The sequence below is a fragment of the Oncorhynchus masou genome, chromosome 5 (genome assembly GCF_036934945.1).
Source record: "Oncorhynchus masou masou isolate Uvic2021 chromosome 5, UVic_Omas_1.1, whole genome shotgun sequence".
NCBI classification, from domain to species: domain Eukaryota; kingdom Metazoa; phylum Chordata; class Actinopteri; order Salmoniformes; family Salmonidae; genus Oncorhynchus; species Oncorhynchus masou.
The window spans coordinates 89,017,091-89,032,512 of NC_088216.1; the positions used below are offsets into that span (position 1 = coordinate 89,017,091).

At 44.0% G+C, this 15,422-nt stretch overlaps 1 protein-coding gene across 1 annotated transcript in view; it reads right to left on the minus strand.

Moving 5' to 3' along the window:
* Positions 1–15,422, minus strand: part of LOC135540428 (inositol hexakisphosphate kinase 1-like) — a 42,820-nt gene that overhangs the window by 2,636 nt on the left and 24,762 nt on the right. The window contains exons 2-4 of the mRNA XM_064967055.1: positions 15,084–15,288; positions 9,729–9,910; positions 5,250–5,425 (exon numbers count right to left, since the gene is read on the minus strand). Coding sequence (XP_064823127.1) covers positions 5,250–5,425; positions 9,729–9,910; positions 15,084–15,288 — 563 coding nt within the window. The remainder of the gene's footprint in view (positions 1–5,249; positions 5,426–9,728; positions 9,911–15,083; positions 15,289–15,422) is intronic.

A 15,422-nucleotide genomic window follows, 5' to 3' on the forward strand; every position in this document is an offset into this window, starting at 1 on the left:
TGCACTGGACTGTGTTTACAGCATGAGTGGTCGTGAGTAGATGAACTGGTGTACACTGGACTGTTTACAGCATGAGTGGTCGTGAGTAGATGCACTGGATTGTGTTTACAGCATGAGTGGTCGTGATTAGATGAACTGGACTGTGTTTACAGCATGAGTGGTCGTGAGTAGATGCACTGGACTGTGTTTACAGCATGAGTGGTAATAATGGTATGTTGAACTGGATTGTCTTTTAGCATCATGTCTGATTCTCTGTAATAATAATGTTGTCGTGAGTAGATGAACTGGACTGTGTTTACATTTTGTTCATGTTGCTAGTAATTATTAGCTAAGAATATTGATGAACTGGACTGTGTTGTATTTTGAGACAGGATTGAATAAACTAAGTTAGCATCATGTGTCTATTTCTCTGTAATAATGCATTGTCAGTAGGTCTTAGCATCATGTCTGATTCTCTGTAATAATGCTAAGGGAATAATAATGCATTGTCAGTAGGTCTTAGCATCATGTCTGATTCTCTGTAATAATAAATAATAATGCATTGTCAGTAGGTCTTAGCATCATGTCTGATTCTCTGTAATAATGGTATGGGAATAATAATGCATTGTCAGTAGATCTTAGCATCATGTCTGATTCTCTGTAATAATGCTAAGGGAATAATAATGCATTGTCAGTAGGTCTTAGCATCGTGTCTGATTCTCTGTAATAATAATGCATTGTCAGTAGGTCTTCGCATCATGTCTGATTCTCTGTAATAATGGTATGGGAATAATAATGCATTTTATTTTGTAAAGTGGTTTCTTGCATCAAACAACATTTTCAATCACCTTGTCTGAAGGACAAATAGGTTAATGTCAAGCCCTGCATGTTTTTTTTTTCAAAAGTCTCACGGAATGTAGGCCTACACTATAATCCACTAAAATTGAGAATTTCAATAAGCATTTTTCTACAGCTGGCCATGCTTTCCACCTGGCTACCCCTACCCCGGTCAACTGTCCTGCACTCCCCACAGCAACTCGCCCAAGACAAAACCCCATTTCTCCTTCACCCAAATCCAGATAGCTGATGTTCTGAAAGAGCTGCAAAATCTGGACCCCTACAAATCAGCCGGGCTAGACAATCTGGACCCTCTCTTTCTAAAATTATCTGCCGAAATTGTTGCAACCCCTATTACTAGCCTGTTCAACCTCTCTTTCGTATCGTCTGAGATTCCCAAAGATTGGAAGGCTGCCGCGGTCATCCCCCTCTTCAAAGGGAGACACTCTAGACCCAAACTGCTACTGACCCATATCCATCCTACCCTGTCTTTCTAAGGTCTTCGAAAGCCTAGTTAACAAACAGATTACTGATCGAATCCCACCATACCTTCTCCGCTGTGCAATGGTTTCAGAGCTGGTCATGGGTGCACCTCAGCCACACTCAAGGTTCTAAACGACATCATAACCGCCATCGATAAGAGACATTACTGTGCAGCCATATTCATCGACCTGGCCAAGGCTTTCGACTCTGTCAATCACAACATTCTTATTGGCACACTCGACAGCCTTGGTTTCTCAAATGACTGCCTCGCCTGGTTCACCAACTACTTCTCTGATAGAGTTTGGTGTGTCAAATCGGAGGGCCTGTTGTCCGGACCTCTGGCAGTCTCTATGGGTGTGCCACAGGGTTCAATTGTTGGGCCGACTCTCTTTTCTGTACACATCAATGATGTTGTTCTTGCGGCTGGTGATTCTTTGATCCAGCTCTACGCAGACGACACCATTCTGTATACTTCTGGCTCCTCCTTGGACACTGTGTTAACTAACCTCCAAACGAGCTTCAATGCCATACAACTCTCCTTCCGTGGCCTCCAACTGCTCTTAAATGCTAGAAAAACTAAATGCATGCTTTTCAACCGATCGCTGCCCGCACCTGCCCGCCTGCCCAGCATCACTACTCTGGACAGTTCTGACTTAGAATACGTGGACAACTATAAATACCTAGGTGTCTGGTTAGACTGTAAACTCTCCTTTCAGACTCACATTAAGCATCTCCAATCCAAAATTAAATCTAGTATCGGCTTCCTATATCGCAACAAGGCATCCTTCACTCATGTTGCCAAACATACCCTCGTAAAACTGACCATCCTACCGATCCTCGACTTTGGTGATGTAATTTACAAAATAGACTCCAACACTTTACTCAACAAATTGGACGCAGTTTATCACAGTGCCATCCGTTTTGTCACCAAAGCCCCATATACTACCCACCACTGAGACCTGTATGCTCTCGTTGGTTGGCCCTCGCTTCATTTTCGTTGCCAAACCTACTGGCTCCAGGTCATCGATAAGTCTTTGCCAGTTAAAGCCCCGCCTTATCTCAGCTCACTGGTCACCACAGCAGCACCCACTCATAGCACACGCTCCAGCAGGTATATCTCACTGGTCACCCCCAAAGTCAATTCCTCCTTTGGCCACCTTTCCTTCCAGTTCTCTGCTGCCAATGACTGGAACGAACTGCAAAAAACACTAAAGCTGGAGACTCATATCTCCCTCACTAACTGTAAGCACCAGCTGTCAGAGCAGCTCACAGATCACTGCACCTGTACATAGCCCATCTGTAAACAGCCTATCCAACTACCTGATCCCCATACTGTATTTAATATTTATCTTGCTCCTTTGCATGCCAGTATCTCTACTTGCACATTCATCGTCTGCACATCTACCATTCCAGTGTTTAATTGCTATTTTGTAATTTACTTCGCCGCCATGGCCTATTTATTACCTCATTTGCATGTCACTGTACATAGACTTTTTTTCCCACTATACTATATTATTGACTGTATGTTTTGTTTATTTCCATGTGTAACTCTGTGTTGTTGTTTGTGTCGAACTGCTTTGCGTTATCTTGGCCAGGTCTCAGTTGTAAATGAGAACTTGCTCTCAACTAGCCTACCTGGTTAAATAAAGGTGAAATAAAGACAGATAGAGGTTAGACCTCTAAATAAAAATAAATAAAATACATTAAAACAGACACCATTAAAACAGACAGATAGAGGTTAGACCTCTACCATTAAAACAGACAGAGAAGTTAGACCTCTACCATTAAAACAGACAGAAAGAGAGGTTAGACCTCTACCATTAAAACAGACAGAGAGGTTAGACCTCTACCATTAAAACAGACAGAGAGGTTAGACCTCTACCATTAAAACAGACAGAGAGGTTAGACCTCTACCATTAAAACAGACAGACTCTACCATTAAAACAGACAGAGAGGTTAGACCTCTACCATTAAAACAGACAGAGAGGTTAGACCTCTACCATTAAAACAGACAGAGAGGTTAGACCTCTACCATTAAAACAGACAGACAGAGAGGTTAGACCTCTACCATTAAAACAGACAGAGAGGTTAGATCTCTACCATTAAAACAGACAGAGAGGTTAGACCTCTACCATTAAAACAGACAGACAGAGAGGTTAGACCTCTACCATTAAAACAGACAGACAGAGACCTCTACCATTAAAACAGACAGACAGAGAGGTTAGACCTCTACTATTAAAACAGACAGACAGAGAGGTTAGACCTCTACCATTAAAACAGACAGACAGAGAGGTTAGACCTCTACCATTAAAACAGACAGAAAGAGAGGTTAGACCTCTACCATTAAAACAGACAGACAGAGAGGTTAGACCTCTACCATTAAAACAGACAGAAAGAGAGGTTAGACCTCTACTATTAAAACAGACAGACAGAGAGGTTAGACCTCTATTAAAACCATTAAAACAGACAGAGAAAGACCTCTACCATTAAAACAGACAGACAGAGAGTTAGACCATAAATTAAAACAGAGAGAGAGGTTAGACCTCTACCATGAGAAGAACACTGGTGAATCATCCATCTGATTTATCACAGTATAAATGGAGGAGGAGAGAAAGGCTTTTGAAGCTGGATGGAGGGATAAATGCTGTGGCCATTGTCCTGTCTATGCTGCTGTTCTCGGCTCTACATCGCAAACAGTCAGTCACGCCATCCGTCCCTCTGTAATTAATGTGTTGCTTCTAAACGTGTGTCTGGGAGTGTTGGGATAAAGGTGAAAGATTCATTTCAATTCCAATCGAATGGACAATAAAGCATCTATTCCATTCCAGTTGATAGGACATTCACCATTCTCCCTTTCTGTCCTGCCCTGGTTACTGCTGTGGGTTTTTTGTCTGAGCCTAGGAGTTAGGAGAAATATAGAGATGCAAGTAAAGATTCTACGGCGTAGTAGGAGCTACTGTGTCTAGAGAGAACCTCAGAATCTATGGCGTAGTAGGAGCGACTGTGTCTAGAGAGAACCTTAGATTCTACGGCGTAGTAGGAGCTACTGTGTCTAGAGAGAACCTCAGAATCTATGGCGTAGTAGGAGCGACTGTCTAGAGAGAACCTTAGATTCTACGGCGTAGTAGGAGCTACTGTGTCTAGAGAGAACCTCAGAATCTATGGCGGTAGGAGCGTGTCTAGTAGAATCTAGCTACTACTGTGTCTAGAGAGAACCTCAGAATCTATGGCGTAGTAGGAGCTACTGTGTCTAGAGAGAACCTCAGAATCTATGGCGTAGTAGAGCTACTGTGTCTAGAGAGAACCTCAGAATCTATGGCGTAGTAGGAGCTACTGTGTCTAGAGAGAACCTCAGAATCTATGGCGTAGTAGGAGCTACTGTGTCTAGAGAGAACCTCAGAATCTATGGCGTAGTAGGAGCTACTGTGTCTAGAGAGAACCTCAGAATCTATGGCGTAGTAGGAGCTACTGTGTCTAGCGAGAACCTCAGAATCTATGGCGTACTTATTTTCCACCATAATTTGCAAATAAATGTATTAAAAATCCTACAATGCGATTTTCTGGATTTTTTCTCTCATTTTGTCTGTCATAGTTGAAGTGTACCTATGATGAAAATTACAGGTCTCTCTCATCTTTTTAAGTGGGAGAACTTGCACAATTGGTGGCTGACTAAATACTTTTTTGCCCCACTGTATATAATTGATGGTACATATTTTAAGCATAATGCATCCATTGAATGTTAGGGAGCATGATTGTTCGTTGACAGGTCTTCTTGGCTTGGTATCCCTTGCATAAGACCTAACCTCAATGAGACTTCCATGTGAAATAAAGTTTAACAGAAGGTCACAATTTCCTGAAGAAAATGTGGGTGTTTGCTGTCTGAAAGCCTTTAGTGGAAAAACATCAATATTAACAAATGGTAAACAAACAAGAAGTAGGACAGCCCTCACCTGCATTCCACAGACTCGCACCCCCAGCGTGGCGGAGGTGCTCTGTTCACACTTCTTCATCTGCCTGGCTGCCTTCTCCTCCGAGGCATCGTCCCCGTGCTGCCGCGTGCCCATCTTCAGGTCCAGGATGCACGGGTAGCTGAAGTGATGGACCACATTCTCCAGGAGCAAAAACTCTAGGAGGGGTCAGAGGTCAAGGATAACAATTTCCGGTCGATTTCTCAGCCAAAAGTGAAGAACAAACGGAGCTATTTCGCCTACAAAAATAATATTTTTGGAAAAAGGAACATTTGCTACCTAACTGGGAGTCTCGTGAGTGAAAACATCCGAAGCTCATCAAAGGTAAAACGGTTTAATATGATTGCTTTTCTGATTTTCGTGACCAGGTTGCCTGCTGTTAGCTAGGCATAATGCTATGCTAGGCTATCGATAAACTTACACAAATGCTTGTCTTGCTTTGGCTGTAAAGCATAATTTCAAAATCTGAGATGACAGGGTGATTAACAAAAGGCTAAGCTGTGTTTCACTATATTTCATGAATATGAATATTTTCGAGAAAATACTTTTTGTCCGTTTTTTTGTCCGTTGCGCTATGCTAATTACTGTAGTTGATGACAACGCTCCCGGATCCGGGATGGGTAGTTCTGCCCCTCTACAGGCAGTTAACCCACTGTTCCTAGGCCGTCATTGAAAATAAGAATTTGTTCTTGACTGACTTGCCTAGTAAAATAAAGGTTAAAAAAAATAAAAAAATCTACAGACTATCTACACACAACTAACTCAAGTATTGCCAGTACTATTTAGCTGTAAACAACAGGAGGCAAATATATCACATGTATACAGTATCTAATGGTGGAGAGGACATATGGGAGGGAGTGGAGTACAGCCAAAAAACAGAGCAACACCATCCTCTGGCTGCACTCCCCCACTGAGGGTCAAGTTGCTTGGAACTTTGAAGACGGATTTTGAAGACCAATAACCAAGTCCGTAAGCTGAAGATGTGTAGAGGATCGTAATACCACAGTGGATAACACCCTGCCATCGTAATACCACAGTGGATAACACCCAGCCATCGTAATACCACAGTGGATAACACCCAGCCATCGTAATACCACAGTGGATAACACCCAGCCATCGTAATACCACAGTGGATAACACCCAGCCATCGTAATACCACAGTGGATAACACCCAGCCATCGTAATACCACAGTGGATAACACCCAGCCATCGTAATACCACAGTGGATAACACCCAGCCATCGGTGGATAACACCCAGCCATCGTAATACCACAGTGGATAACACCCAGCCATCGTAATACCACAGTGGATGGATAACACCCAGCCATCGTAATACCACAGTGGATAACACCCAGCCATCGTAATACCACAGTGGATAACACCCAGCCATCGAATAACAGTGGATAACCCCAGCCATCGCCATCCACAGTGGATAATATCCAATACCAGTGGATAACAGCCATCCAGCCATCGTAATACCAGTGGATAACACCCAGCCATCGTAATACCACAGTGGATAACATCCAGCCATCGTAATACCACAGTGGATAACACCCAGCCATCGTAATACCAGTGGATAACATCCAGCCATTGTAATACCAGTGGATAACATCCAGCCATCTTAATACCACAGTGGACAACACCCAGCCATCGTAATACCACAGTGGATAACACCCAGCCATCGTAATACCACAGTGGATAACATCCAGCCATCGTAATACCAGTGGATAACATCCAGCCATCTAATACCAGTGGATAACATCCAGCCATCTTAATAACAGTGGATAACACCAGCCATCGTAATACCACAGTGGATAACACCCAGCCATCGTAATACCACAGTGGATAACACCCAGCCATCTTACCATAACACCCAGCCATCGTGTGGATAACATCCAGCCATCGTAATACCAGTGGATAACACCCAGCCATCTTAATACCACATTGGATAACACCCAGCCATCGTAATACCACAGTGGATAACACCCAGCCATCGTAATACCACAGTGGATAACACCCAGCCATCGTAATACCAGTGGATAACACCCAGCCATCGTAAGTAATAACACCACAGTGGATAACACCCAGCCATCGTAATACCAGTGGATAACACCCAGCCATCGTAATACCACAGTGGATAACACCCAGCCATCGTAATACCACAGTGGATAACACCCAGCCATCGTAATACCACAGTGGATAACACCCAGCCATCTTAATACCACAGTGGATAACACCCAGCCATCATAATGCTATACAGTCATTATAACACCCTCCCAGCTGCTGTTTATCTTCTCTTATATCACAGCTGTGCAGCCAAACCTCTATAACACTCCTTCTGATCTGCTAGTTCAATTCAATTTGTACTGGTCCAGAACCTTCCAGCATTCTTTGAACAACAGTCATATCTTTAGTGGTAATTCTATAGGTCATTCTGGATTGGGACATGCAGCTGGATCTACAAAACAGATGGCATGGTGAGACAAATTGAGTGTATGAACCCTAGATGACTGACAGGGGGCGCTGTTTTGAAGACACAAAGCAGCCATTTTGAAAGTATATTAATGCATACTTTTAAGTTATATTATGTCAATTGAATATTTAATTATTATTATTTGAGGATCTTAGCTTTGAACCCAAGTGTAGGAGTCAAGTCACAGTAAAATGTCCCCTTTTCCTCTCACTGGGCAGAACGCTGAGCAGGAATGTGTGAGCACAGTGGAAATTGTAATCTGACGTCTGTAGTTTCTACTTGCGTTGCAGCTGTACGTGTCAGACTGAGGGACCGTGTTTTCCTTTAACATGGGAGGGGCTCCAGGGCTCATGTCTATTAAGCATTTCAAACAAATTAGAAAAAAGGTTTACTGCAATGTATCCGGTCGCCTACTCTTCTTTCTTTAAACAAAGTAAAAAGACAGAGTCTGTGTCAGAAATGGCACCCTCTCTCATAGTGCACTACTTTAGACCAGGGCCAATAGAGAATAGGGTGCACTACTTTAGACCAGGGCCAATAGGGAATAGGGTGCACTACTTTAGACCAGGGCCAATAGGGAATAGGGTTAACGTTATTCTACAGATCATACACGTAACATTAGCTCGCGAGCCAGCAAGCTAATGTTCACTAGCTAACAAACAGTACACTTTACCCTGCAATGAAAATGTTCAATCTGAAATTGTCGCTAGACTCTTAACCGTATACACGGATGAACGCTTCACGACAGACTGGAACCATTTAACTCAGTCTTGTTTGGTCAGCGTTGTGTCAAGTCACTCCGGTTCACACTGACCGTGGCGTGGCGTGTGCAGAAAGTAGCCCATCACTTTTACCAACTGATCTGTCGATAGCGCCTGCTACATTCGGGGCATTAATGTTGCTGATAAAAGTAGCAAAATGTATGTAGTTCTAAATGGTTAACGTTATATCTTTTAAAAATGGCGCGGTTAGAAAGGACTGTCAACACATACTGAACAGCTCACGTTATAGACAGAGGCGATGATACATGGCAGACCAATCCAAACTCATCTCCCGGCATGTCCAGCCCACTCATTATCTCAGCCAATCATGGCTAGCGGGGAAGGTTGCTGACTTTTTCATTGGCTAAACCAACTCGGCTCGTAATTTACCAATGTTATTTGTATTTACAGATGGCATACAAGTTTGTTATTAAGGCACATGAAAGTTAACATGTTCCAGAAGATATTTCTGACAAAAAGCACATTTTGATAATAATTAAATGTTTACGTTCAAATTCTTCTCCGGGGAAGTATATGATGTGCGACATACGTCTTGGTTCCTGAAACGAGTTGGCTACACAGAGTCGTTCCTGCATCCCAAATGACACCCTATGACCTATATAGGGCACTACTTTTTTTTGACCAGAGATCTGAAGTGGTGCACTAGACAGGGAATAGGGTTCCATTTGGGACGGGAGCGTTGCCTCTCCCCCCCCCCCCCCACAGGCCATTCTGACAGGTCAGAGCATGAGAGCATTCCGGGACCTCTGTTGTTCATGTTGTGACAGCAGTGTTGTGACACTAACCTTGACCAATGTCTTTCTGAGGGAAGACAGTGTTTATATACCGATCACCTTCCTTCTACATCTGGTTAGGGTACGTGTGACTAGAGAACTGAAATAACTAAATCAATGAGGGCAACAGTCCCAAGCACCTCATCATGGATAGTGTTTAATAACGTGGTCAACTCTTTCTCCTCTGTTAATAATATACCTTTTGGCCTTTTCTATTTATCTGGTTGTGTACACGGAAGACTGATGTTTTCCCTCATTGGTCAGTCAGTTCAGACTCCTCATCATGAAGTTCGATGGTGATCCCTAGATTGATAGTGTATCCTGTTTTTCCCACATTCACCCATCAAGGACTGTCCTAGTATTTGATTCTGCTGAGCTTCCAGCAGTACTCCTGACTTATCGGGTTGGTAAAGCGACCTGAGAGAAGGGATACTGTAGAGCTTCCTGTCCTTGGACTCCGATCTCATGCGGCTGAGCTGCTGCCTGTGACAGCGGAGGCTCCAGGGGTTGTGGCTGATCTTCTCTGAGCCCAGGCCGCTGTTGTTATCCAGCATCTGGAAGGGAATATCACTGTAGATCTGGAGCTCTAGACGAGGACTCTTCAGCTCCTGGAGACTGGAGGGAGAGGACACAGGGACAACAGGGTTAACACAAGAGAGACCGCTGGTTAAACTAAAGCATGTCCGTGTGGATCTGGAGCTCTAGACGAGGACTCTTCAGCTCCTGGAGACTGGAGGGAGAGGAGACAGGGACAACAGGGTTAACAGAAGAGAGACCGCTGGTTAAACTAAAGCATGTCCGTGTAGATCTGGAGCTCTAGACGAGGACTCTTCAGCTCCTGGAGACTGGAGGGAGAGGAGACAGGGACAACAGGGTTAACAGCGGAGAGAGGGCACAGGTTAACAAACAGGCTAACTAACAGGTTGACTAACAGGTTGACTAAAAAGTTAACTAGAGCATCACAACAAGTCACTGTGGATCTGGAGCTCTAGACGAGGACTCTTCAGCTCCTGGAGACTGGAGGGAGAGGAGACAGGGACAACAGGGTTAACAGCGGAGAGAGGGCACAGGTTAACTAACAGGTTGACTAACAGGTTGACTAAAAAGTTAACTAGAGCACCACAACAAGTCACTGTGGATCTGGAGCTCTAGACGAGGACTCTTCAGGAGACTGGACGGGGAGGACAATATATTGACAAGATAGTCGAGTGACCGCTCTAACAACGGAAATATATGTCCTCAAAGATGAAAGGCAGGCGGCAAGAGGCGAGATCATGTAGGACCATTCTAGCCAATGAGAGTGCAGACACGCATGTGAACAAAAGGCAGAACTAAGAGGATTTTCTCAAAGTTGACGGAATGCCTCGTGCATCCACTTGTATCGGTACATTTGTAACAGCCTACACATTCTATTCGATGGAATAAGCCTCAGATAATTAGACACTTTCTCATAGACCTCCATACAAAAAAATCCCCAGTTGGTCTGCTTATGTCACGTGGAGTGACTCTCGGGCGGAGTAAATCCTTTCTGGGACAACACAGAGGAAGGTCTACTAATACAAAACAGTTTCATTCTAAATCCTTCTGGGTTTACCCAGACACCCTTGTTTTAAAAAGGTCAACAAACTAACCAAGGGCACAAAAACAAACACAGCCAGGACACCACAGCTCAACTAGCCAACAGAGGGCACCACAGCTCAACTAGCCAACGGAGGGCACCAAAACAAACACAGCCAGGACACCACAGGTCAACTAGCCAACGGAGGGCACCAAAACAAACACAGCCAGGACACCACAGGTCAACTAGCCAATAAAACTCTCAGGCGGCCCGATAACACTCTCAGGCGGCCCGATAACACTCTCAGGCGGCCCGATAACACTCTCAGGCGGCCCGATAACACTCTCAGGCGGCCCGATAACACTCTCAGGCGGCCCGATAACACTCTCAGGCGGCCCGATAACACTCTCAGGCGGCCCGATAACACTCTCAGGCGGCCCGATAACACTCTCAGGCGGCCCGATAACACTCTCTGGCGGCCCGATAACACTCTCAGGCGGCCCGATAACACTCTCAGGCGGCCCGATAACACTCTCAGGCGGCCCGATAACACTCTCAGGCGGCCCGATAACACTCTCAGGCGGCCCGATAACACTCTCAGGAGGCCCGATAACACTCTCAGGCGGCCCGATAACACTCTCAGGAGGCCCGATAACACTCTCAGGCGGCCCGATAACACTCTCAGGAGGCCCGCTAACACTCTCAGGCGGCCCGATAACACTCTCAGGCGGCCCGATAACACTCTCAGGCGGCCCGATAACACTCTCAGGCGGCCCGATAACACTCTCAGGCGGCCCGATAACACTCTCAGGCGGCCCGATAACACTCTCAGGCGGCCCGATAACACTCTCAGGCGGCCCGATAACACTCTCAGGTGGCCCGCTCAAGGATTTAAATGGCAAAAAAATACCTGATTCTACCAAAGACCTGCTACCAATTCTGCCATTTTGTGTGTGTTTTATTTCACTGATCTTAACTTTGTTGGTACATAATGTCTCCCTTATAATTTCCTGTGACTGAAACCAGCTTCTGGAGATCAGAACAGCGATCGCTAACCTCAATTAGGAAGACAATTTCTACTTTAACGAGTCGGCAGCTCTGGATGTTCCGCTTACCCCGGACCAGGCCCTGATCCCCCGGGACTCTAAAGAGGAAGCGACGGTGAAAGAGGCAGGCGGTGTGGCATCCGGAGGAGACTACCTTTTGAGAATAAATAGACCGCTAATTCCCTCTGTTCTGTTGGGGAGCATGCAGTCACTGGAGAACAAATTGGATGAGCTCTTTTCGAGACTATCCTATCAACGGGACCCGATGAACTACAATATTCTATGTTTCTCAGAGTCGTCAAGACTGGTCGGCAGCCTCAGATAAGATGAGGGGGGGAGGTGTGTCTCTTTGTTAACTACAGCTAGTGCGCAAACTCAAGGCTCGGGACAATACTGCCCCCTTTGGATGAATTGCGTGCCCATAGTAAACTGAAAAGAAATCTGTCCAAAATTGCTAATATATGCATATAATAATTATTATTGAATAGAAAACACTCTAAAGCTCCTAAAACCGTTTGAATTATGTCTGTAAGTATAGCAGAACTCACAGGGCAGCCAATCTCCCAAACAAGTTTTGGAATCCAGAAAGTTGGGGCAACTTTGAGTCATCGCCCCCACCCTTCACAACCAGCTATGGATCTGGGAACAGTTTCTATGTCTTCCGCGAGATGTCCTCTATCAGTAGAGCGTTTAATTGTGCAAATCCCGCAAGCTTTGACCTTTTGGCAGGCAAAATAGTGAGAGTCGCAAGAAATATACATGCGCTTTCGGGCGCGCGTTGGGCACAGTGCTCCCTTTGTTCCAACTTGCATGAGAAGAAGTCAGATTGTCCGGTTGAATTGAGAATTGTTTTGTACGTTAATAGCATCCTAAAGCTTGATTCTGCACTTAGTTTGATCAGTTTAGTCGACATATAATATGTAATTTTGAAGTTTTGATGCGCAACTGTTCGGGACCAGAAGTAATTTTGGATGCATTTCAGCTGGAACTTGTAGCATATGCTAATACAAAGACACACGACTTGAAACCAAACGATGTATTGGGTAAGTATGACTCCTTCCACTACATTCTGATCGAAGACCATCAAAGGTAAGGGAATATTTATGTTGTAATTTTGTGTTTCTGTTGACTCCAACATAGCAGAGAAATATTGCTTATGTCTGAGCTCCGTCTCAGATTATTGAATAGTGAACGATTTCTGTAACGTTAAAATAAATGTAACACAGCGGTTGCATTAAGAAGCAGTGTATCTAGAATGTACATGTAGAACATGTATATTTAGTCAAAGTTTATGATGTGTATTGCTGTTATCTGGCGTTATCTGGCGGAGCTATCTATAATTTCTCCGGACATTTTTTAGCATTTTCTGAACATGGCGTCAATGTAAACGGAGATTTATGGATATAAATTGCATATTATTGAAAAAAACATAAATGTACTGTGTAACATATCCTATTACTGTCATCTGATGAAGATTTTCAAAAGGTTAGTGAATTATTTTTCTTTTAATCCTGTGTTTGTGATTGCATCTTTTGTTCGACATAATGGCTACATATCGTCTGTGTCTTTGTGGTGGTTTGACATACATGTGTGCTATGTTTTTGCCGTAAAACATTTTAGAAATCTGACTCGCTGGGTAGATGAACAAGGTGTTTATCTTTCATTTGAGCTATTGGACTTGTTAATGTGTGGAGGTTAAATATTTCTAAGAATATTTTTGCATTCTGTGCTCCACTTTTTGAGTTGAGCGGGGGGGTGCCCTTGGGGAACGTGTAGCGTGAACACGTTAAGGGAGTCTGAAGTTTAGAAAACCTTTTGGGATAGGCATTTGACATTTTTGACTATTGGAGTAGTCACATATTTTTTTGTGGTTGTCGAGTATTCAGAATGAGAAAAAATTTATAATTTGAACACAAGGCCCGCATTGCCCAAATATATGTGCACTTTATCGATAGGCCAGCAGTGTACAACAATATCTAAAGTATCATAACCATTACAGATAACAAATTATAAACGCTGAAATGGCTCGTATATATTCAGTCAATAGAAAACAATTGCCATTTAAGATGAACTTATTAAAACCGTAATATGAACTGGTTATATTATATCGTGGAACACAATGTTCAAGAAGGCAGTAAACTCAACAGTGGTGCTTGCTTGTCGATAAGCCTATGCAATGGCATGGCCTTATATTTAATAACACTCTTAATTATTTTTATAGCAAAAAACAACAACATATCAGAATTATTTTTTATTTTTATTATATCTAATTTAATTTATTTGCCAGTTGAAGTGCTGTGCATCTCGCATGTCTGAAACTAGTCAAAGAGAGGTGATTTGAAACGGAGCCTTATAGTTTGCCATTTGTTTTCTTCAGGGTTACAAACCAAAATGATTGATGAGGTAAAAATACAAGTTAATCAATTTTAGAATAAGGCTGTAAAGTAACAAGATGTGGAAAAAAGGGAAGGGGTCAGAATGTACCCAAGTTATCGCTACTCAGTGTGTGTTTAGATCTTGTATTTTATTATATTGTATCTTGGATTATCTTGTGTTATCTCTTTTCTTACTTCATTTTTTTGGGAAGGGTCTTCACTGTTTGTCCTTCACAAGCCCTTCACTGTTAGTCTACACCTGTTGTTTAAGAAGCATTTGATTTGATAATGAGTCATTGATTATTGCATAAGCACGCACACACGCGGCTTCTCACTCATTTCTCAGTACTGTCGCTTCGGTGTGCTCCTCTCACTCATTTCTCAGTACTGTCGCTTCGGTGTGCAGGGCACGCTCCTCTTTTATCTCTCTGGTGGTAGCACTCCTCTTTGATCTCAGAGGTAGACACACACCATTCCCTATCCCCACTGCTCTACTCACTTCTCAGTGCTGTCGCTCTCGTGTGGTAGCCTCTCCTCTTTGATCTCAGAGGTAGACACACACCATTCCCTATCCCCACTGCTCTACTCACTTCTCAGTGCTGTCGCTCTCGTGTGGTAGCCTCTCCTCTTTGATCTCAGAGGTAGACACACACCATTCCCTATCCCCACTGCTCTACTCACTTCTCAGTGCTGTCGCCTCTCCTCTTTGATCTCAGAGGTGGTAGTGCTGTCACTCTCGTGTGGTAGCCTCTCCTCTTTGATCTCAGAGGTAGACACACACCATTCCCTATCCCCACTGCTCTACTCACTTCTCAGTGCTGTCACTCTCGTGTGGTAGCCTCTCCTCCTTGATCTCGGAGGTGGAGCGATGGAGGCTCCGTCGGGAGTGTTTCCTCCGGGGTTGGTCCCTCTCCGGTAGGTCCTCGTGGTCCAGGCCCTCGCTCTCCACGTACGGGTACGCCACTAGGTTGATGTAGCCGTCTATGTCCCCCTCGAAACATACCAACACCATGCCTGGAGGAGCAAAGAGCAGGGATATGATCAGCACAACAATAGCAGGATTTTGGCAAAGGGGATATAGGTCCGTGTCAGAAACGAACGGAGGACAAATGTCAGAAAAAGCAAGATTTCCTGATTAATCAGAAAGA